The sequence below is a fragment of the Xyrauchen texanus genome, chromosome 34 (assembly GCF_025860055.1).
Source record: "Xyrauchen texanus isolate HMW12.3.18 chromosome 34, RBS_HiC_50CHRs, whole genome shotgun sequence".
Classification (NCBI taxonomy): domain Eukaryota; kingdom Metazoa; phylum Chordata; class Actinopteri; order Cypriniformes; family Catostomidae; genus Xyrauchen; species Xyrauchen texanus.
In genome coordinates this window covers 17,719,525-17,742,165 of record NC_068309.1, presented here as the reverse complement: position 1 = coordinate 17,742,165, position 22,641 = coordinate 17,719,525, and the positions used below count along the sequence as shown (strand labels likewise).

The window sequence follows — 22,641 nt, the reverse complement described above, 5'->3', positions numbered from 1 at the left end:
TCCCTTTTGGTAAAAGACCAATTGGATGCTATTTCTTCTGATGCACTAGATGGCTTGAAAAAAAAAACATAAGAGCACCTTCTTAAACCCCTGTAACACTGCAACAAATTGTTTGACAATAGTGGGAAGGAATGGATTTGTTTCAATAGACATGCAAATTGGGACTGCAGGAAAAGGCTATAGAGGTTAATTTGTGAAATAGGCATGTACTAAGATGTTAACTCTAAAATGTACTCTGTTTTTATACAAACAGAATAAATTAGTTTTAATTTAATAATATAGAATGGGTTAATATATAGGTGTACTATAGATATTATAAAATGCCAACGTTTGCCAAGTTTTCAAACAGTTTTTATTTAATTAAAAAATTATTTAAAAAAAAAATACATATATATATATATATATATATATATATATATATATATATATATATATATATATATATATATATATATATATATATATGTATATATATATATATGTTACTCCATTAATAATCAATATATTTAATATTTTCCCTATCATAACACATGTTGGGACCACATTAAAACAGATATTCATTAAAGGAATATTCCGGTTTTAAGACAAGTTAAGTTCAATTGATAGCATTTATTGCATACAGTAATGTTGATAACCACAAAAATGTATTTCAACTCGTCCCCTCCTTTTCTTTAAAAAATGCTAAATCGATTTTACAGTGACACACTTAAAATGGAAGTGAATTGGAACCGATTTTTGTAGGATTTAAATACAGAAATGTGAAGCTTATAATTTTATAAAAGAACTTACATTTATTTTCTGTATAAACTCATGTATTATTTGAGCAGTATAAGCTGTTTAGATTGTAATTTTTACGGCAGTGTTTTAGGGTGTGTTGACAGTATCATCATGCAACAAAGTTGTAAAAGTGGCAATAACTGTACACAGAAAGGTTAGTAAGTTATTTTATCACACATAAAATAATATTAACATATTGTTAAGATCTTGTGGCTATTCTTTTGAAAAAGTGAGTATTCACTTTAGGCCCCCATTTAATTCCATCGTAAGTGTCTCACTGTAACCCACATTTTTTTGTTTGTTTGTTTGTTTTTTTTTAAATGAAAGAAAGAAAACAAGGGGCAACCAAAATAAATTGTTTGTGGTAATCAACATTATGCCACAAATGCTGTCGATTGAGCTTAACTTGTACTGAACCCGGAATATTCCTTTAAATGCTCTTTAGTGCTGTTTTACACTAATGAAGCATCAATGTGGGCCAAAAATAATCAGAAGGAAAAATAAGGTGTATTTTCTTATGACAATAGGTTAATCACTATCCAGAGCATTTCTGATCCGGTTCTCTAACAACTATTTCACATTTACCCTATACAACAGTTCATAAAAAAAAATTTTTTTACTAGAAATGAAAAACGAGGCTGTGAGAGATAGACATACATCTCTTCAATGCATGCATACAGCTATCAAAAAGCACCTAGATAATTTTCCACAACTCATGTTGTCTGGAGTCCTTTCTCTACTGAAACGTAAAAAAATCCATTATTCAGATAGCGTTGTAGTTCTTTTTTTTTTTATTAGGAATGAAAAACAAGCATTACTGTCTTTAATTTGTGTTGATCATGAACTGACCAATGAAAAAATACAAACTTCAGTAGACAGACAACACCTGAAAACACTAGTTTTGAAAATTAGCTTTGGTTATTAGGACCTTTACGCAGCTTTATATGGTGAATGACATTGTACAGACTGGAAGTCTGTTCCTCACAGACTCGTTTTCATTACAGTCTAAAATGTTTCTACTCTAAATAAGGCCTAGATGCTTATTTAGCAGCTGCCTGAAAAATTATTAACACCTCAGTAGTCACTGAGAATCTTTAATAGCCATTACATTACTGTTTAGGGGTTGAATACACTGCGAAGAGTTAAATTAGTATGAGAATTAGCATCTGTACCATGCTAGGGGATAAATTGGCAAATGTGACATATGCATATTTGTCGCCAGGTGGCGATAACGCAACTTTGGACTTTTAAAAACGCATTAGGAGTACTGAAGAACATGTCCCGGAAATATGAACCGCTGTTAAATATCTGCTGAGAAATAAAGCTGTGGAAGATTTGAGTTTTTACTGAAACTGAGCTTGAAAGATCATCAGCATGGACATCTCTGATGAAGCTGATGACTGGTTTATCGAGTCTCTTATCACGTGAGTCTGACTGCGGTGGACTGATATTGCGTTTAATCTCCGTTAAATAGTGGCAATGTCTAAAAAAACAAACAAACAAAAAAAAAAACCTAATGAGCTGCCTACCTAGACAGTATTTTTTTTTTTTCTGGCCTTCATAGCGGATTCCATCAGACAGTGGCTGTGTTCTTGATTTCAGATACAAAGACCTGCATGTATTTCACCTCGAGCATCCGACAAAAGTAATAGAGTGGACGGGTGACAAAAGTAAAGCATTTTAGAATCTCTGAAAGATTTGAGTCACTAATATAGCCGTGAATTCATTTTTAAAGGCAGATTTCTCTCATCTTCCAGGTATTTGTGTCGCAGGATGCACTAGCTCAAGGAGTGAAATCTTAGAGTTACTTCTGCCTCTAAAGTTATATGCAGGAGACAACCAGGTAAATAAACAAAATCTGACATGACGAAGCTGAATTCTGCCTCGTCCAAATAGTCACCTACAAAATGCCTTCCAAAATTGCAGTTAATCTTAACTACCTTTTTAATCACATTTTAAGGGTCTTTGTGCAGAGCGAGACTTCAAAGTTCTGCATGGTGGATTTTCAGAAGAACCTGTTGAGTGTTTGATACATATCCCTGGAACACGGTAACACAAAACTGTCTTCTGTACTGCACCGGTGTAGTCAAGACTATTATTATTGAAATTCTGCAAATTAAACCACTGAAATTTTCATTTTTCCTTATGTAATATCAGCCATTTTTCACAGGTGTGTGGTGACCAGTGGAAGTTCAAGTTCAAAGTTGCATATTTGGGATATTGGAGGAGATGAAAGTGGTAAGATGTGTGTCTTTGTACTTTATTACAAATGGTTAGAAATTATAGCATTATGTTTAAAATGTTTAAACTTAAAAATGTGTCACTTAAAGGGATAGCTCACCCAAAAAATTTAAATGATCTTATTATTTACTCAACCTTATGCCAACCCAGATGTGTCTTTTCTTCTGCAGAACAAAAATAATTTTTTTAGAAGATTTTCTCAGCTCTGTAGGTCCATTCAATGCAAGTGAATGGTGACCAGAATTCAGGTAAAAAAAAAGACATCAAGTCCACACAGTTCCAGTGTTTAAAACCATGGCTTCAGAAGTGATATGATAGGTGTGGGTAAGAAATAGATACATGTTTATATTGTTTTTTTTTTACTTTAAGTCTCGACTTTCACAATCATTCTTCTTTTGTTTTTAGAGATTCACATTCTTTGTGCATATTGCCACCTACTGGGCAGGGAGGAGAATTTATGGTAATAATTTTTTTTTTAATATTGATCTGTTTCTCACCCACACATATCAATTCACTTCTGAAGATATGGATTTAACTACTGGAGGTGTATTGATTACTTTTATGACTCCATAATATGCTTTTTGGACTTTCGAGTTTCTGGCCACCATTCACTTGCATTGTAAGGACCTACAGAGCTGTGATATTCTTCTAAAAAACTTAATTTGTGTTCTGCGGAAGAAATCTTGTAATACACATCTGGGATTATTTGAGGGTGAGTAAATGATGAGAGAATTTTCATTTTTGGGTTAACTATCCTTTTGATGTCTAACCTGATTTCACAACACAGATGTTATAAAAAGGACTGGTGTTATAAACCCTAAAAGCACATCAGCAAAATGCAGTAAAATAGCTCCTGGATTGACTGAAGAAGCCACAGTCCTTCATGGTTCTTGTATCAGTGATGTTCAGCTGACACAGATAGCAACAGGAAGAGTTCTGTATACAGTAGGTAATGTCAAACCTCAAATTTTACAATAGTTCTTTAAATAGTTTTGTTTTAAATATTTTGAAATTGATCAGTACAGCTAATTTATTATTACATTTTTTTGACAGGAAACAAGTCATCAGATTCAGTGAGTGGCTTACAGTTTGTGAATCCTTGTGTATTTCTAATTTGTGCAAGCAATGGCTCTCTGCTTTTGGGTGACACAAGAGATCCCTTGACCAGTCATTATCCTTTGAAAGAGAAAGAGACAAGTGATGGTTTGCACTGGTGTTTTGGGATGAGGAGGAACAACTTCCAGTCAGAACCGTCCTCTTGTACTATAGCAAGGCTCTCTTCCTCCGGTCACATGGTGGTGTCTGATCTAAGAGATTTACAGAGTCCATTTTGTCGAACTCTACTAAATGTCAAACATAGTGCACCAAACAATGACTTTCTGAATGTTTCTTGGGCTCCAGTTCTCGACAGCTGTCTTTCTGTGTCTGGTAAGTTGAGCACCTTTCCTGTTTTTAACTAAATAAAGATTGTTCACCCCAAAAATAAAAATACTATTTTCATTAACATTGATGTTCCAAACCCACATGACTTTCTATTCTGGGATACAAAAGGAGATGTTAAGCAGAACGAGATGTTCTATTCACTTTCATTGTATAAAAACATTTGTTTGCTCTTTAATAACCTGGCAAACATTTCTTTTAAAGGATTTGATGGGACTGTACAGCTCTATAACACAACAAACTGGAGCACAGATGCACAGGACCCTCAGCCGATTTTTTCACACCAAGGTCATGAAATGTCATATGAAGCAAAGTACAGTAGTTCCCAGCCTGTGGTTACTACCCATGCTTGGCATCAATCGCGACCAAATACTCTTCTCTCAGCAGCTACAGATGGATCTATACATGTTTGGGACTGGGTGGGCAAAAACACTGACAGATAAGAATGTGTTGAGATTCCTTAGAAAGGACAAAAATATTGTATGCAATGATGAATACTCTTTATTCAGTTTTAAAAGGAGCAAATCTTCATGTCTTTTATTCATGATTTCAGGACATAATGTAATTAAAAAATGTAACATACTGTCCTTCTTAGTCTTTGACAATGACTGTTTAAATTGACTACTTGTACATTAAAACATTATATATAAATAAATGTATTATATTAGTCAGATAGTCTGATACCAATTTCCAGATCCGTATTTTACAAAAGCAGTTTTCTGTGTTACAAAATTACAAATAATATAAGATAGCTAAACTAATTATTACCACGCGTGTGGAGGCTTCACGCTATTCTCCGCGGCATCCACGCACAACTCACCACTCGCACCCCGGAGAGCGAACCACATTATTGTGACCACGTGGAGACCACCCCATGTGACTCTACCCTCCCTAGCATCCGGGCCAATTTGGTTGCTTGGGAGACCTGGCTGGAGTCACTCAGCATGCCCTGGATTCAAACTCGAGATTCCAGGGGTGGTAATCAGCATCAATACTCTCTGAGCTACCCAGGCCCCCTGATTTACCTTTTTATACTTTTTTATGATGAGTACATACATTTGAGTGTGTTGCAAAAAAATTATGCAAGTACTGGGACATTCTACATGACACTATGAGACAAGCAAAGTGATGTCTATTCCTATACTCTTCCAATTCTGAGTATCTACTGGGACCATTATGGATTATCATTTTGCATGCCTCCCATCTCATGGGATCCAATCAAGTTTTATTCATGTACATGCCAAGATACTTTCTGCTCTTCATTGGATGGTAATAGTGAAGTCATGCACTGTTATTAGAGGAAATATTGCTCAAAACACTCCTCGGTAACAATGACATAACATTTAGGTAAAGATGAAAGGTTTTGGAGTCATTCTTGGGGAAATAGCACAAGAAATGTCTCTATATGGACACCAACTTTAATATGCTACAGGTTTGTATGGTTGTGTGCCACATATTTGATCAAAAGCAGTTACATTAATATGAACCAGTGATGAAAAAAATTAATACACTTGCTTGCTTCAAATGGTATTATATTAATTTATTTAGCAAAAGGCTAACTCCCAGCTAAAAACAAAACATGTACCCAATACACACACTTGAGTTGTTGACTATTATGCTACTACAGTTTTTAGCATATGTAATAATCTGGGTTAAAGGCAGACATGGTTATGTAAATGTAGGTTATGTCTGTTTTTACAACAACAACTTAAAAACGTATTGGTGGCTATACTTTTTTAATAAAGAAAACAAGCTGGATTGCTAAACTTTTACCACTGGGGTAAATCAACTATTTGAATGTCTGACACATTACCACTTGAATTAACAACAGTTTTCACTTTAATTAATAAACACTTTAAAAACACTAACATCCTAGAAAACTAAAACTATTAAATACGTAAAAATTACGTATTATGAAGGATTAGACCTTTACTGATTTCCAAGTGCTTGTCCCTTATCTTTACTTTAAAAAAAAAAAGAGTGTTCAAAAAGCCCAAAATCAGCTATCTCAGTCTCACTTTGCTCTCCATACTCCACGAAACAAGCAATGTGTCCATCCCCATACTCTGCCAGATCCAAGTATCCACTGGAACCTTGGATTGTTTTAACGGGTTCGTTCCCCCATCCTGTGAAATTTCATGAGGATGTATTCAAGTAGATACAGAGATACACTCTCTTATCTGGATTGGATGGATGAGAATAGATTAGTATCTTCTGTTTATAATAATTTAACACACTGCCTTGGCATCCAGTTTTGGTCTCTACCAGCTTTTTAGATTCCTTTGAAACTTCAAAAACGTCCCAGATGTTTTGCTTAGAGCCTCAGTTCTGTAGCCAGAGCTTGTTAGGGCATTGCAGTACAGATGACTCTTTCCTTCATGGTCTATGATCTCAGCTATTTGACACTCACAAGACACACCCTCCATCCATATTCCCACATGCCAAGTGCTGCCATAGTATCACTGTAGAATGCAAATGCATAAGGTGTGGGCTTATCATTTGCATGGCAATGATACACATAGGCTGGGATAATCAATCTTCCTGTCTGCATTTGAAAACCATGTCTTAAGACCAACAGTAAAGGTGGCCCAGTTCTTAACCTGGACACCAATCACATCTATTGTCAAGTCTATAAAATGGCTCCAGGTTCTGCCAGTGTCTTTGATGGTTACGTAACAAAATTGTGCCTGATTCTTTCTTTCCTGTATTTGATTGTGTTCTGAGATCCCAGAGGGAACACAGCTGAAATACAGAAACAGGGCCTTGAGGTCTGTCATAAACTGGACATGGATTCATGTACCGTTGGTTTTACCTGATGGCCACTGGCTTACTGAAATAAAATGCATCATTACAGTGCCAATCCCTGTAAAAAAACGTTTTATTTTTATAAAAACTCTTATAATGCAAAGTTGCTATAAGGAAATAGGAAATTATATGAGTTAGCATATGAACAATCGTTCAAATTCTTTGAATATCTGCAGCGCTTTCAGCATGTGCATCAAAGACAATCTTCTTAAGATGGCTGCACGCTAGATTCTCTTTTGTATAAGGTGAATATAGAAATAAAATTCCACAATTTTGACTCAACATGTTGTAAGCCTCACCTCAACTTCTCCATTCATCCATGATCCTTTTCTCAACACAAGGATCTCCGCATCCGTGTCATTTTCTGTTCTCTTCTTTTCAGCAAAGGCAAGGAATTTTTATTATCACTGATATATATTAGAGCTGAGATTCTGTATGTTACCTGTGTTTTACACCAACAACAATATTTTGGTTCTTCCTGCTTGAATAATGTTTTGTTTTAGTTTTTTTATGGAAATTGTTTTGCTTCTTGAAGGTGCCTTGTCACCCATGGTGAAATTTTAGACTAGAAATAGAATAAATAACAAGATAGATGGATGGAAAGATAGATTTCAGAAAAAAATGAATAAATAAATACATAAAATAATTTCACACTTCAATGTCCAAGATGTATACAATAGGCCTATATAGAAAGTTTTTACTTTCGTAAAATTTTGCAAGTCAAAATGTATAACATATAATACTAATTGTGCAGAAAAAAAGATGATATTTTGAGTTATTTGCTGCTGGGCTTCAGTTGATAATTCATCAGTAGACTATTAAAAGTAGCACTTACAGAAACGTTCTTTACTGCAGCAACAACAAAATACTTACTGAGGGGGCTTCACAGAAAAATACCTAGAAGTACCTGCAGTAGTTCCATTATTTATACTCTATCGAAACAGGATATTACCCAAATTTGGTCAACAGAACATGTTCAGAGTTGTCACCTTTCAAACTGTAAAACAGATTCCATACACATTTTGCATTGCTTTTATACAATATTTCATTTCATTTATGCATTTGGCAGACGCTTTTATCCAAAGCAACATACAGTGCACTTATTACAGGGACAACCCCCCGGAGCAACCTGAGGTTAAGGGCCTTGCTCAAGGGCCCAACAGTGGCATCTTGGTGTTGCTGGGGCTTGAACCACTGACCTTCTGGTCAGTAACCCTGAGCCTCAACCACTGAGCCAACACTGCCCCATAATATGTGACTACTCTAGGTGCATTTCTACATGCATGTGCTAAATGCAATTGAATATAATTTTGCATTAGTTCTCTTGATTGTTGCAATATTGTAGGGCTGTGCTGGATACCTGCACATAAAAAAATGGAAGGCCTTCTGTATTCCTGTTTAATATTCTGAAACATGATATTTAGTTACATAAAAAATAAAACTGACAACAAATTGGACCAAAGTCCTTTAACCATCTAACAGTTTTTGATTGTAAAGATATGTCTTAATGCACAAACCTGGTGATTTTCCAGGTTACTGCCCATGTATAATATCCATGGTAATTACAGTTCTCCAAGCAGGTTCAGATGGATCCATACATGTACTTGGTCTGTGGACAAAAGATTGAGAGAAGAAATTTTCTTTATCAGCAAGCACAAAATCAGTTCAGAAATCAGTTTTAGTATTAATCAGATAGAGTACACATTAATAATGCAATGTGTGCTTAAAATTGTAATTTTTGTAAATGATTGATGTAATAGTTACAGTAAATCACTAAGTCTAGATTAAAAATGTTACCTCCTCTGTTTACCCCTCTACCGGACAGTAACAGTAAAGCAGATAAAGTCATTAATTTAGCTAAACTCTCTTGTAGAATTTAATCAAAATGCCATTTTAATTTTTGAATGGGTGCAACCTTTGTATCTCTATTGTTATTTATAACTGTATGAAGTATAATGGTCACTGCATGTGTGTGTTTGTGTGTGTGTGTGTGTTTTGTGCCTAAATTGTCAGGATCAAATGTCCCCAAAAAGATAGTAATGCCAGAAATCATATTGTTGGGATCCATCAGTTCATGGTCCACATGACAAAACAGGCTTAAAGGGTTCGTTCACTTCAAAATTAACATTTTATAAATAATTGTATTTACTCACCCTCATCCCATCCACGATATGTAAGACTTTCTTTTTTCTGCAGAACACAAACAAAGATTTTTAGAAGAATAGCTCAGCTCTGTTGGTCCATACAATGCAAGTCAATGGTGACCAGGCCTTTGAAGCTCAAAAAGGAAGATAAAGTCAGCAATGAGACTGCAATGGTAAGATGTACAGTGAGAAAGGAGTTATATTTTGGTCTGATCTAACACAAAACCAACTGGATCGCTTTAGAAGATATTGATTAAACCACTGGAGTCTTATGGATTATTTTTATGTTGACTTTATATGCTTTTTAGGAGCTTCAAAGGCCTGATCACCAAAGGTTTCATATCAGTACATTTAAAGGAAGATAGTTCACCCACTAAACACCTGCTTGATTTCTTACTGAGTGTTTTTATATCTTGAGTTCACCAACTGAATGCTCACTTGATTTCTGTCTAAGTTTTACATATCAGGGAATTTAAAGTAATGGAGTTCACCAACTGAATGATTACTTGCTTTCTGCCTATATGTTTCATATAAGTTTTTTACAGATCTTAGTTCACCCACTGAGCGTTTATTAGATTTCAGCCTGAATTTCATTTCAGTGAAATTAAGTGAAGGAATGTCAGCCACTAAATGCTTACCTAATTTCTGTTTGAAAGTTTCATGTTTAAAAGATGTTCTCCAATTGAACACTTATTTGATTTCTATAAATGATTCATATCAGTGAATTTAACTAAACACATTTCACCCACTGAACACACTTGAATTCTGCCTGAGTTTTACATATAAGGGTATTTAAAGGTAGGAATTTCACCCACTGAGTGCTTTCTTGATTTCTGCTTGAGTGTTTCATATCAAGGTATTTATAGGAAGGGAGTTCATCAACTAAACGCTTAATTTCTGCCTGAATGTTTCATATCAGTGAATTTAAAGGAACGTATTTCACCTACTGAAGGCTTACTTGATTTCTGCCTGAGTTTTACACTTTAGGGTATTTAAAGGTAAAGAGTTCACCAAATGAATGCTTACATTACTTGATTTCTGTGTGTTTCATATAAGTGAATTTACTAGATCACAGTTCACCCACTGAGCGCTTAACTGATTTCTGCTTGAGTGTTACATATAAGGGTATTTAAAAGAATTGCGTTCACCCACTGAACATTTACATGTACACTGTAAAAAAGGTTCCTGTGAAATAACGGTAAACTACTGGCATTACAGACACCAGCAATCTACTCTAATTTTACAGTATTCATACTGTGAAATTACTTTACAGTGTATTACCATAAAAATTAAATACGGTTTATGTCTGTACAGTAAAATATTGGCAGCAGAGACACCAGCAATGTGCTGTAATTCTACAGTATTCATACTGTGAATTATTTTACAGCCTTTTTATGTAAAAATGAAATGCAGTACATTTCTGTGATTATTTCAATTTACAATAACATGTTTACTTTACATTTTCACTCTTTATTGTACAAAGGCACAATTGATAATAAAATAGTTTAGATGTTTAGAAAATCTAAGTTATGTGGGCTGCACACATCTGCTTAAAATACATTATATTGAAAAATCTATTAAAATAAAAAAAAGAGCAATAAACACTTTAGAAATGATATAAATCAAATTACATAAAAACAGAAGATTAGTGTTGAAAATTGGCGGTAAAGTGAAAATGTTGCCCAGAATGCATTGTTTTCTACAGTATATTACTCTTTTAATGGAAAACAGAATGTTCCTCTCAGAATTTGGCCGTTATTTTACAGCAATATTTTACAGTGTACACATTTGGCAGACACTTTTTTCCAAAGCAACTTAAAGTACAGTACAGTACAGTGCACTTGTTACAGGGACAATCCCCCAGAGCAACCTGGAGTTAAGTGACTTGCTCAAGGAGATAATGGTGGTGGCTGTGGGGATCAAGGGCGTAGGTTTGGTTTGAAAGTTGGTAGGGGCATATCGCAAGGATCATATTAAAAATTTTGGTATTAAGAAAATGCGAGAAATTCAGTCTGGCAATATAGACAAAATAACATTATTACCTCATATAACAAGTATAATTTCTTTACGGTATTTCTCTGCCCCTCCATATTAAATATTAGCCTTTTGTTTTAGGAATTTCTAAAGAATAAAAAAAGAAAGAACTGACCACGGCACAGTTAGGAGGAAAAATTTGAAATGCGATAAAAACTTGGATAATATGCAGCGATATGCACCCCTGGAGTCGCGAGTTCGAATTCAGGGCATGCTGAGTGACTCCAGCCAGGTCTTCAGCAACCAAATTGGCCCTGTTGCTAGTGAGGGTAGAGTTAAACTACTGGTCAAAACTTTTAAATCACTTGACTGAAATGTTTCACATGATCTTAAAAATCTTTTGATCTGAAGGCGTATGCTTAAATGTTTGAAATTAGTTTGAAGACAAAAATATAATTGTGCCACCATATTAATTTATTTAATTATAAAACAAATTTTAATTAAAAATAAATGTTTTTGAAATTGATGACTTGGACCAAATAATAAAGAAAAGCAGCCAATAAGTGTCCATAAGAGATGGGAAGGGTGATACCCTCAAGAAAATGTCAACAGTACATGGCTGCAATTCTAGGCAAAGTGTGACTGCTTTGAAGAAAGCCCTCTTTGGCTGATTGAAGATCAGATGCACAATTGCACTAGCTGGGAGGCCGGCATACAGAGCATTGCATTAGTCCAGCCTTGAAATTGCCACAGCGTACAGAAGCCGTGCAAGAAATTCAAATCAAATCAGACAGGAAATGTCAGATTTTACTGATGTTGTAACGCAAAAGTGAACTTTACTAGGTCTCTTTGTACATCAGAAGATAATAAAATATCTGATTTTTGTCTGGTACCCAAAGCCAGTCAACAATTTGTTAACTCTTCAGCTAAGAGACAGGAGAAGAAGAGTTTATTGATGATTTCTTTATTGCATTTTTCTTAATGCTCATTCTGACTTCATCTGACCAGCATATATTCAACAAGTGTTATTAAATGGAAAATTATCTGAATTAAAATTTCAGCTGTATTTGCCTGACCAGTTTTACCAACCCGGACTCATGACTTACTGCCATAGATAAAAATAACTAACCAACAATCTGTGCTATTATGATTTTTCCTATTTTTAAACCCTAACCTAAAACCATAATCTTAATTGGAAAACCACATGTGCTCTACAGAAGAGAAACATCAGGGTTTTAAACAAGCTTTCTCACAAAATGTCTTCAATTTAACCCCAATCCTAAACCAGTAACACTTTACAATAAGGTTGCATTCATTGACATTAGTCAAATTAGTACATCAGTTAATTTGGTAGTGCGATACAGCAGATATTGTTAACTGTTGTATGACAAATTGCTTGCTATATTGCTCATTTGTAAGTCACTTTGGATTAAAGTGTCTGCTAAATGACAAAATGTAAGATTTAAATGTAAACTAACAATGATGCCCAAAAATATCCTATGCAGGCAATAGTCAGGTTCAAGCACTTGTCCATGAATTTGTTTAAAAAGCAGTCATTTTGTTGTTTGTTTACTGAAAGAAATTGTCCTTTTAAGAATACATTTATTTTGAACAGAAAAAGGCAAAGTATTTGGGAAGTTAGTCTAATGTTAGTGGAAAATGTCCAGAATTATTTTTGTATTAAACACATCTCTCTTTCTCTTTAGGGTGATTCTTCATAATTCTTCTTAGAGAGCATGCAGCCTACATGCTATGTTTTGACCATAATGTTTATTCATGTACAAAACAAGGTCTTGTGTTTGTGTTGCTGGATTGCATTTTCTTGATACTTATAAAGTTAATAATGCTTTGGCATATGTTCCGCATACTTTTCTTATTATTTTTGCAGTTTCCCGTCCTTCAGGGTTGTGAAATAGCTGCATGCCTGCATTTCTTCTATCTATTTAATTCCATGCCATGAGTCACTAGTACACAAGCATACATACAAATCAAGTCACGAAGAGCAGAAGGTCCTGGATTTGTTCCTCAAAACACTAACGTAAATGTATTTTAAATAGGAAGTATATCCCTGCTATTAACATTAAATATGCTATAGCATGTAGAATAACTGTATCCCAACACATTTTGGATGACCATATGCTTATGAAATTAAATGTGAAAGTATGCCGCAAGTTATGATCTTCAGAGTGTAATTGCACATACATTTATTTAATTATATCATTCATCCAATGATATGATAAATAAATGGTAGACTTCGAGCATTGCGGTCATACAGTATGTGAATAGGAGTGCAGCAAAGCGAAAGTGCACTCCTAGTGCTTGCTTCGCCAAAGATTTCAAAACAAGATCAAGCTGTGGCTCCTTACATTTCAAGTAACTGTTATTAAGCTCACAATGTGTCAATGGACATTGTTAGACAGATATGTGACGTATATTGTAACAACATGACAATAGTCTGTCTGTTTGTTATCTTAAGCTCAGCAAAAAAAAAGAAATGCCCCTTTTTCAGGACACTGTATTTTAAAGATATTTTTTTTTAATCCAAATAACTTTACAGATCTTTATTATAAAGGGTTTAAACAATGTTTTCCATTCTTGGTCATTGAACCATAAACAACTAATGAACATGCACCTGTTTTACCGTCATTAAGACACTAACAGCTTACAGACGGTAGGCAATAAAGGTCACAGTTATAAAAACTTAGGACACTAAAGAGAACTTTCTACCGACTCTGAAAAACACCAAAAGAAAGGTCCCTGCTTATCTGCTTGAACGGGCCTTAGGCATGCTGTATGGAGGCATGAGGACTGCAGATGTGGCCTGGGCAATAAATTGCAATATCCATACTGCAAGACAATGCTACAGGGAGACAGAAAGGACAGCTGATCGTCCTCGCAGTGGCAGACCACGTGTAACAACACCTGCGCAGGATCGGTACATCCAAATATCACACCTGCCACACAGGTACAGGATGGCAATAATAACTGCCTGAGTTACACCAGGAATACACAATTCCTCCATCAGTGCTCAGACTGTCCGCAATAGACAGAGAGGCTGGACTGAGAGCTTGTAGGCCTGTTGTAAGGCAGGTCCTTGGTGGAATAGTGCATCTAACAGCATGAACTGGCAAATCTGATGCAGTCCATGAGGAGGAGATGCACTGTAGTACTTAATGCAGCTGGTGGCCACACCAGATACTGAATGTTACTTTTGATTTTGACCCTCACTTTGCTCAGGGACACATTATTGCATTTCTGTTAGTCACATGTCTGTGAAACTTGTTAAGTTTATGTCTTAGCTGTTGAATTTTATGATGCTCATGCAAATATTTACACTTAAGTGAGCTGAAAATAAAATCAGAAAACAAAAATTCTGAGTTTATATGGACTGTATCTTTGTATGTAGTATTAAAATCAATATGTATTGCAATATCTTTCTTTAATGTGATCCACTCATACAAAAGCAGTTGAAGTTCCATGAAACTGTTCTCGAAGTAGTTAAGATAACTTTCTTTTGTTGTTGTTGCTAAATCTATGTAACATGATTTGAAGACTGATCGACTGTTTTTGAAACATAAATTCAGCAATTGTTTTAAATCAACTGCTCTGTGAATTTTCTCCTATTTTAATGTTAATTACCAGAAATTTTCCAGTCATTCAACAAATAATATATGATAAAACAGACACGTTTATGCATCAGAAAAACATTCTGGAGACAACATAGCACTTAAAATATACATGTTACCTAGAGTCAAAATGTAACTAATTTTTATTATATATAATTCATGACAAAAACTGAAATCAACTATTTCAACAATTTCAGAAATGTTAATGTCATCAATCTGGAAACAGTGCAGTGAAAATGTATGGCCCTATACAGTGCATTCAGAAAGTATTCAGACCTCTTTGTTTTTTTTTTTTTTCACATTTTGTTTTGTTGCAGCCTAATGCTAAAATATTTAAAATTCAAATCTACATTCCACACCCCATAATGACAAAGCAAAAACTAGATTTTTGATAACATTTGATAGCAAATTTATTAAAAAGAAAAAAACTGAAATATCACATTGACATAAGTATTCAGACCCTTTGCTATGACACTTGAAATTTAGCTCAGGTATATTCAAATTCAATCGCCTGGACGTGATTATTAAAAGGCACACACCTGTCTATATAAGTTCTCACAGCTGAAAATACATAGAGCAAACACCAAGCCATGAGGTCAAAGGAACTGCCTGCACATACTACATGAAAACAGCATTTCTTTGGACTAAACCATGTTTACATTAATTACAACAGTAGCAATTACAGATGCAACAGATATTTACAAGAATATAACATTTAAAATTAACACACCAAAGTGCAAATGGAACACTAAAATACATTTTAGGTACTCCCCAAGAGCAGGTGGTATAAAGAATATTTATACCACCAAATATCGATATTTATAATATTTTTAAGATTAAGAATTGATGTCGCAATATCTTTTTAAACTCATTTAGTTACTGTTTGTAATAAGTTATTGAAAATAATCATAAAAAAACTTTGTATTAATATTAACGACTCAAGCCAGACTCGACTTTCAAAGGTAAGATTAAAGGAAGTAATGCTAATGGTAACATTTCAGAATTTACAGTTTGAGCCTTGATTTGAGGATTCCAATGCTAAAAGACATGACTTTGTAAAAATAAAGAGTGACCACCATACTACTATTATGGTTAATAATTCAGATTTTGTTTTGTGAGTGCAAAAACATAACTACATGGCAAATCATAGACCATTACACTTACCAAACTTATACCAACAGGCATAATCAAATCACAATAACTGCTTAATTATATGATATAATAAAACTTTCATGTTTTAAATATATTTTGGAACTTTAAATAAATGGCAAATAATTTAAATGAATAATTTCAATAAATTGTTTAAAATGCAGCTGTATTTTCTCAACTGATTAAAGATACAAATCCTAATCGTGAATTTAACAAACGAGGTAAACTTGAAGTTAATTTGCACTTTCATCACTAGCATCCATAACATCACTAAGTTCAAATTGCACAAAGGCTATCTCCTCAATCTCACTTTTCTCACCACACTCCATAAGGCAAGCAAAGTGCTCCTCACACTGCGTTAAGTCGGAGTATCCACTGGGACCCTTATGGATGATCCATGGCCGGCCCCAACCAGACGCATTCAAGGGTGATTTATTCAAGTAAACTCCTAGATCTTCCCTCTTTGATTTATTAGTTGGATGGCAATAGAGTAGCCAAGTCTTTGTGTCTAATCGTGTTGAGCAAATGTTTTGTTTCTTGTTGTCTTCATCTGATGGCTTTGGTAAAGGCAAGCTCAGCACACTACCTTGACAGCCGTAATGGGTCTCCCTAAGTTTCTGTGCAAAATGAGGGTTGTCAAATGCTGCTCCGTTGCTCACACTTAAAGCCTCTACTCTGTAGCCACTTGAACAACGAGCATTGCAGTACAAATGACTCTGATCAGAATGGTCTATTATCTCAGCCATTTCACACTCACATGAATTCATTTGGACTTTTCCTCCTATCTGCCAGGTGATACCACAATCATCACTATAGAAGCACAAAGCATGAGGCCTGACTTTGAGAGGAAAATGGAAGGGCCAACATCTACAATGTATGTAATAAACATAAGCTGGAATGATTAGTCTTCCGTTTTTCATCTGAATGCCATGTCCTGGTCCAACTGCAAAAGTAGCCCATTTGCCAATCTCATCTCCTATAACATTTTTTGTTAAATCTGTTACCTTGCTCCAGCTCTGGCCATAGTCTGTACTAGTGATGTAACACAGCCGGGCTTGATTCCTTCCTGTAATAATCTGGTAAAGCTCTGTGGTATTACCCATTATGCAGATAAAGAAAAGAAAAATGGTTTTGGATTTCTTCTCATAGACTGGACAAGGATTCATAGAGCGATGTTCCGGCAAACAGGCAGAAGAGAGCGTTTGAGAAGGAGACCACTGGAAACAATGACATATCATTCATTAAAGGGATAGTTCCCACCAAAATGAAAATTCTCTCATCATATACTCACCCTCATGTCATCTAAATTCATATGACTTTGGGAACACAAATAAAGGTATTTTGAAGGGAATATAATGTAGTTTTGTCTACGTAAGTCAATGGACATAAAAGGTTGCATAAAAGTAATCCATATTACTTGAGTGGTTTAATCAATGTCTTCTGAACCGATACGATCACTTTGGATGAGGAAGTCCTTAGTCACTATAAATCATGACATCCAGTCTAATTGGAATACAGAGAGGGTGGTAAAGAGGGTGATACTTTGACGCTGCACACAGTTACCAGGTACTAAACTTCAGGTACTTGCATGTTAATTTTTCAGTGTTTATCATCAACCTTTTGGCAACCACAGTACATTTAAGTGGTACTTGCGACTGTAACATTTTAACTTGTGTCTGCATTTTCAAAATAGCTGAACTTGGTGTGAAAACCGCTGTGGCAGGGCAGAGGGCGGGGCCAGGTCGTGATTCTACACACCCGGTCCCTTATCAGGCTAATTATGCCTCCGAGATGGATAAAGGCCGACCGCGGAGAATTGTGCGAGAGAGAGAGGATCGTTTACGGACATGTCCATCATGTGTGTGTCTTCCGTTTAAGTTTTATATTAAACTATTATTTATATTGAAAAGCCGGTTCTCGCCTCCTCCTTTCCATGGAACTGCGTTACAACCGCAAACCTGATACCTGGTTTGTATAAAGTGCTCTGCCCATGCGTAAAGCGTGAGGAAGTGTGTCGACGAGCTTCTCTTATGAATGAACCAAGGAGACTGAGGATATAGTTTCATGATTGATAGTGAATGGACATCAATTTTGATCATATCGCTTCAGAAAACCAATTAAACTACTCTAAGTCATATTGTTTTATTTTATGATGTCTTTGTCCTTTTTGGAACATGAAATTTTCTACAGCTTTAACTTGCATTGTTTGGACAAAAACACATCATACATCTTTCAAAATATCTTTGTGTTCCACAGAAGAAAGCAAGTCAAACGAATCTGAGATGGCATGAGGGTGAGTAAATGATGAGAGACTTATAATTTTTGGGTGAAAATTATGTATGTGCCACTATACATGTTAAAGTATGCCTTTTAATGGACAAAATAAATGGAAATTATGAAATAAAATATTAAATATAAAAACATCATCTTTATTATCTAGTAAGTTAAGGTATACATTACATGGAGGGATCCATTCTGGGGTGAACCCCTCCTCATGACCAACAACTTCGCATCACTGTCCCGAGGAGTGCTGCGTTCCTCTGCAAAGACAAGGAAGGTCTGTCCATCACTGATGTAGATAAGAGCTGGAATTCTGTAGGTTTTCCTATTTTTCTCCTGTTTGAATAATGTAGTTCGTGCAGACTGAGTTCCGTGGGGTTCTGGGCAGCTCTTTGATGTCATGTTGCCAACGGTTCCTGGATGAATAAGTAAACATAGCTAACTAGTTACAGAGACATTTAGGGTGTGTTCTATTGACTAAGGCAAAAGGTTTATCTCGATTTATTTCCTGCATACTGGATTCCACTTGCAAAGAATTGAACAAATTGTAAGTTATTTTTTTTTGTTATAGCTGGAAAGAAATGTGAAGGAAGTTTTAACAGAGGTGGGAGCAAGTCACACATGTTCAAGTCACAAGCAAGTCTTAAGTCTTAACCATTAAGTCTCGAGTCAAGTCTCAATTGCAGTCAAATCAAGCAATTCAAGTCAGTGACTCACCTCAAGCAAGTCAAGTCCTGATGAGTTTCAATTCGAATCAAGCCACAATACTAAAATAAATAGATACATTTTTATTTTTGCTCTGAAAAGATTAACTTGTATATATATTTTTATATTCACTTTTTTATATGAATTGTACAACAGTAATGTGTTATATATATATATATATATATATATACACAAAATACTTTATTAGGCATTATACAGAGGTAAGAGGAAAAGAAAATGCCATCGAAACTTTTCTAAAGACAGTCAGATCCCTTCGAGACATTTATATAAAATAGTCATAAAGGTATTGCATTCAAGGGCTTTAGTTAATGTCTTCAGAAGTCATAATCACTATGAGAGCACTTTCGTCACGAGTCATTCTGTATATTTTATACTACTTGTCACATTTTAAATAAAGTGTTTTGACTGCAAATCTGCCTGTTATGTTTTTATATTGCCAACAAGTGGTTATGGTATATTGTTGACTGTTGAGAAGGTTTAGAAAAGGCACACACACATTCAGAGAAAGTTGGGTCATTTTAAAGTTGTCACGCTACAAAACATGAGATTAACCGTGAATCATTTTAATTTACTGACAATCCTGAAACATTTGAACAGTAATTTTACATATTAAACTTTCTGGATAATGAAATGATTTACTTACCTTTCCTTGAGGTTTTTGAAATGTCTGATGAAATTCGAGGTTGTGGTGGTTGTATCGGATAATTTTGCATTGCATATATTCATACTTTTTTTTATTCAAATGGTCTAATTCAAAATCTTTATATCCAAAGGAGATTATTTTGGGAACTCGACAATCATATGTAATTTTGGTGCATTGTGAGTGCAGCATTAACTGCACAGATGCAAATCAGTGGTGCTGGCAGGCTTACATTTTTGCATATGAATTAATTGATGTCGCAATATCTTTTTAAACTCATTTAGTTACTGTTTGTAATAAGTTATTGAAAATAATCAAAAAAAAACTTTCAAGTCATTGTCGAGTCATTCAAGTCAAAGTCAAGTCTCGAATCTCTGGTTCTCGAGTTAAAGTCAAGTAATTTTCTTCATTTAGTCAAGCTAAGAATTTTGACAATCCTTAAATATGCGACTCGAGCCAGACTCGACTTTCAAAGTTGAATCATAAAATTTGTTTATGATCCTGATTCAATTTTTTTTTCTCCATAATATTTTTAAGAAAGTCTGTGATGATCTCTTTTTCTCCTCACAGAATGAAAATTTGGAATTACAAATCGATCACCATTAAGAGTAAATGTTTTATACACACACACACACACACACACACACACACACACACACACACACACACGCACACACACACGTTTGTACACCTATCCTTATGAGGACTCTCCATAGACATGATTTTGATACTGTATGAACTACAGATTATTTTGTAAACATATGGAAGTGTTTTTATGTCATTAGCTTTTGACTGTCCATTTGTACAGAAATTCTGGAAGGATTGTACTTCTTTGTATGTGGACAATACTTTAAATATAACGTCGATACTTAAATACATTATATGTTACTTTTCACATGAAGACAAATGCAGTGATAATGTATTAAACCAAACAATGTTGTCTGGCATATTCTATAAAATGAAGAATTTCTAAATTTCTTCCATTTTACAAGGCTGTTTGTAACGAACTTGTCTCTTTAAGCTAAAGTAAAACTGTACATGTTTGTTCATTGTTAAGCACTATGAATCTGCATTTGGCGTCATGTAATTTTCTTTACTGTTTACATGTTGTTGTATGAAACGTTGCAACACAATTGACTTTGACCTTTAACACGTGACTCGCGTTGCTGGGTCTCAGACTGTATGTACATCGTGTTTATCCTATACGCCAACACATTGATGTACATATTGTAAATATTATAATTATATCAGTTCATCAAAAACGCTCAAACGTAAGACTCGTCTACATGTCTATGTAGACACATAGACATGTAGATATGCTGTTGTAAATAATGCAAAGTTAGAGAGTGTTGTAGCTACTGGCCTTTTTAATAAGCCTAATGTTGCACATACAAAGCCGAAATCTTGAGACTGTTACAGATAACGTTTGTACATACAATTTTTGCACTTGCCTTTCATTCGCCTCTCTCTCTCTCAACGGATAATCCTTTGAGTTTACGGAGTTCGTTTTTTTTTATGCAATTATCATTCAGTTTCCGCGATGGGAGAAAGGTTCATCTGATTGTACTGAGGTACTCAGTACAGGCTTCATATGTAAAAGATTAGAGTGGGGGCGGAGTTATGGCATCTGCTGCTTCCAAGGAACAAACTGAGGCACCTTTGTACAATGGGCTTCAGCTTCAAACAGAACAAACGATAGCGTTATGTTTTGTTTAAATGCATTGTGGGACATGTAGTTCCGAACTAACAACGTGCTCTTGTTCTTGCTATATAAACTTATTTAATTCGTTTGTATTAATGAAACAGGTTCTAGGATAATTCTTTATTTTTAAAGAATAATTTTTCTTATTGTATGAGTCAAAATCTCAACAGACTCGATAAACATTTAGAAAATACTACACTTCCAAATTGCTTCACCACAGTTGCTAGGATACCATGCAACACGGACGTCAGGTATAGGTTGTGAAGATATTTGAAACGGGTTGCAGTTTATGTAAGTTACTTTTCTAGTGTCTCTATCTTTCTAGAGTTATTAAAGTGCACAATTTTTGTTAAGTGCCTAACACCATGCTTACTGTAATTGAGTAGTGTAAGTGTATGTTGCACCTTTTTATGTCTGATCTGTCTTTAATATAGCCTCTAGAGCTATCTAAAACTATTCTAACTTTTAGGTCTGTCTGCATCTCTGCATCTATAAAGGAAAAAAGAGAGCTTCCCAAACAAATAGTGTTTTCATTAGGCTTTCTTTTGTTCTGTTGCAGCCTAATTGCTCACATTTTGTTGATGTCTAGGTGACCACAAAATTGAAAGAAATGACAGGACTGGGGAATTACAAACTGGACAATGAAGAAAGTTATCCTTCAAATTGTTTCCAAATATGATAATTCTTTCATCCAAGTAATGAAGGTGACTACTGAAGCAAAAATACTTCTGAATTCTTAAAATTTAACATTAATTAAGACATTTATTTAACACTGCACAGTGACCATTTTAATACATCTTAAAGGGGCAGGGCACTGGCTCGTAGCACAAAGAAAAGCATTGGACAAGAGAATATCAAAAAGGAAAAAAGCTTCAGGATCGAGTTTTGAAGTGCACTCTAAACTTTTGCAAAGCCAAAAAATTTTATAAAAATAAAGTAATAATAATTGCTAACTCTCTTCCTGGGTTTATGATTAAAAACCGAACCAGTCTATTGTTTTACTTGAATAAATGCTGTTTGTTTGTGTTGTTATCAGGGCTGGACAGGGGAGGGAAATCAGCAAGGGATTTTACAGCAACTGGGGGTTGGGGGGGGGTCCTTTTCTGCGTACTGCAGTGCCATTTTGTGGTCCGTTCT

General features: G+C 34.9%; 2 protein-coding genes and 1 pseudogene across 4 annotated transcripts; 1 reads left to right on the top strand and 2 right to left on the bottom strand.

The window, feature by feature from the left end:
• The first annotated feature begins 2,052 nt into the window (after positions 1-2,052).
• wdr73 (WD repeat domain 73) lies at positions 2,053-5,070 on the top strand. Its single transcript, XM_052104696.1, has 8 exons — positions 2,053-2,201; positions 2,380-2,447; positions 2,535-2,620; positions 2,738-2,826; positions 2,948-3,015; positions 3,806-3,967; positions 4,072-4,446; positions 4,663-5,070. The coding sequence occupies exons 1-8, from the start codon at positions 2,152-2,154 to the stop codon at positions 4,899-4,901; spliced, it is 1,137 nt and encodes a 378-aa protein (XP_051960656.1). The 5' UTR covers positions 2,053-2,151; the 3' UTR covers positions 4,902-5,070.
• Positions 5,071-5,903: 833 nt separating this feature from the next.
• Positions 5,904-7,254, bottom strand: LOC127627381 (sialidase-3-like; annotated as a pseudogene).
• An 868-nt stretch (positions 7,255-8,122) lies between these two features.
• Positions 8,123-21,436, bottom strand: LOC127627744 (sialidase-3-like). Of its 3 annotated transcripts, XM_052104269.1 has the most exons (5): positions 21,254-21,436; positions 18,617-18,852; positions 9,417-9,453; positions 8,781-8,872; positions 8,123-8,623 (listed from the first exon to the last, which is right to left on the bottom strand). In XM_052104269.1, exons 1-4 carry the CDS (start codon positions 21,258-21,260, stop codon positions 8,826-8,828), a joined length of 327 nt encoding a protein of 108 aa, XP_051960229.1. In that variant the 5' UTR covers positions 21,261-21,436; the 3' UTR covers positions 8,123-8,623; positions 8,781-8,825. The 3 variants fall into 3 exon arrangements, with proteins under 3 accessions (XP_051960229.1, XP_051960228.1, XP_051960227.1); XM_052104268.1 differs by having other exon boundaries at positions 8,123-8,872; XM_052104267.1 differs by lacking the exons at positions 8,123-8,623; positions 8,781-8,872; positions 9,417-9,453 and adding an exon at positions 15,225-17,373 and having other exon boundaries at positions 21,254-21,432.
• Between the last annotated feature and the right edge of the window lie 1,205 nt (positions 21,437-22,641).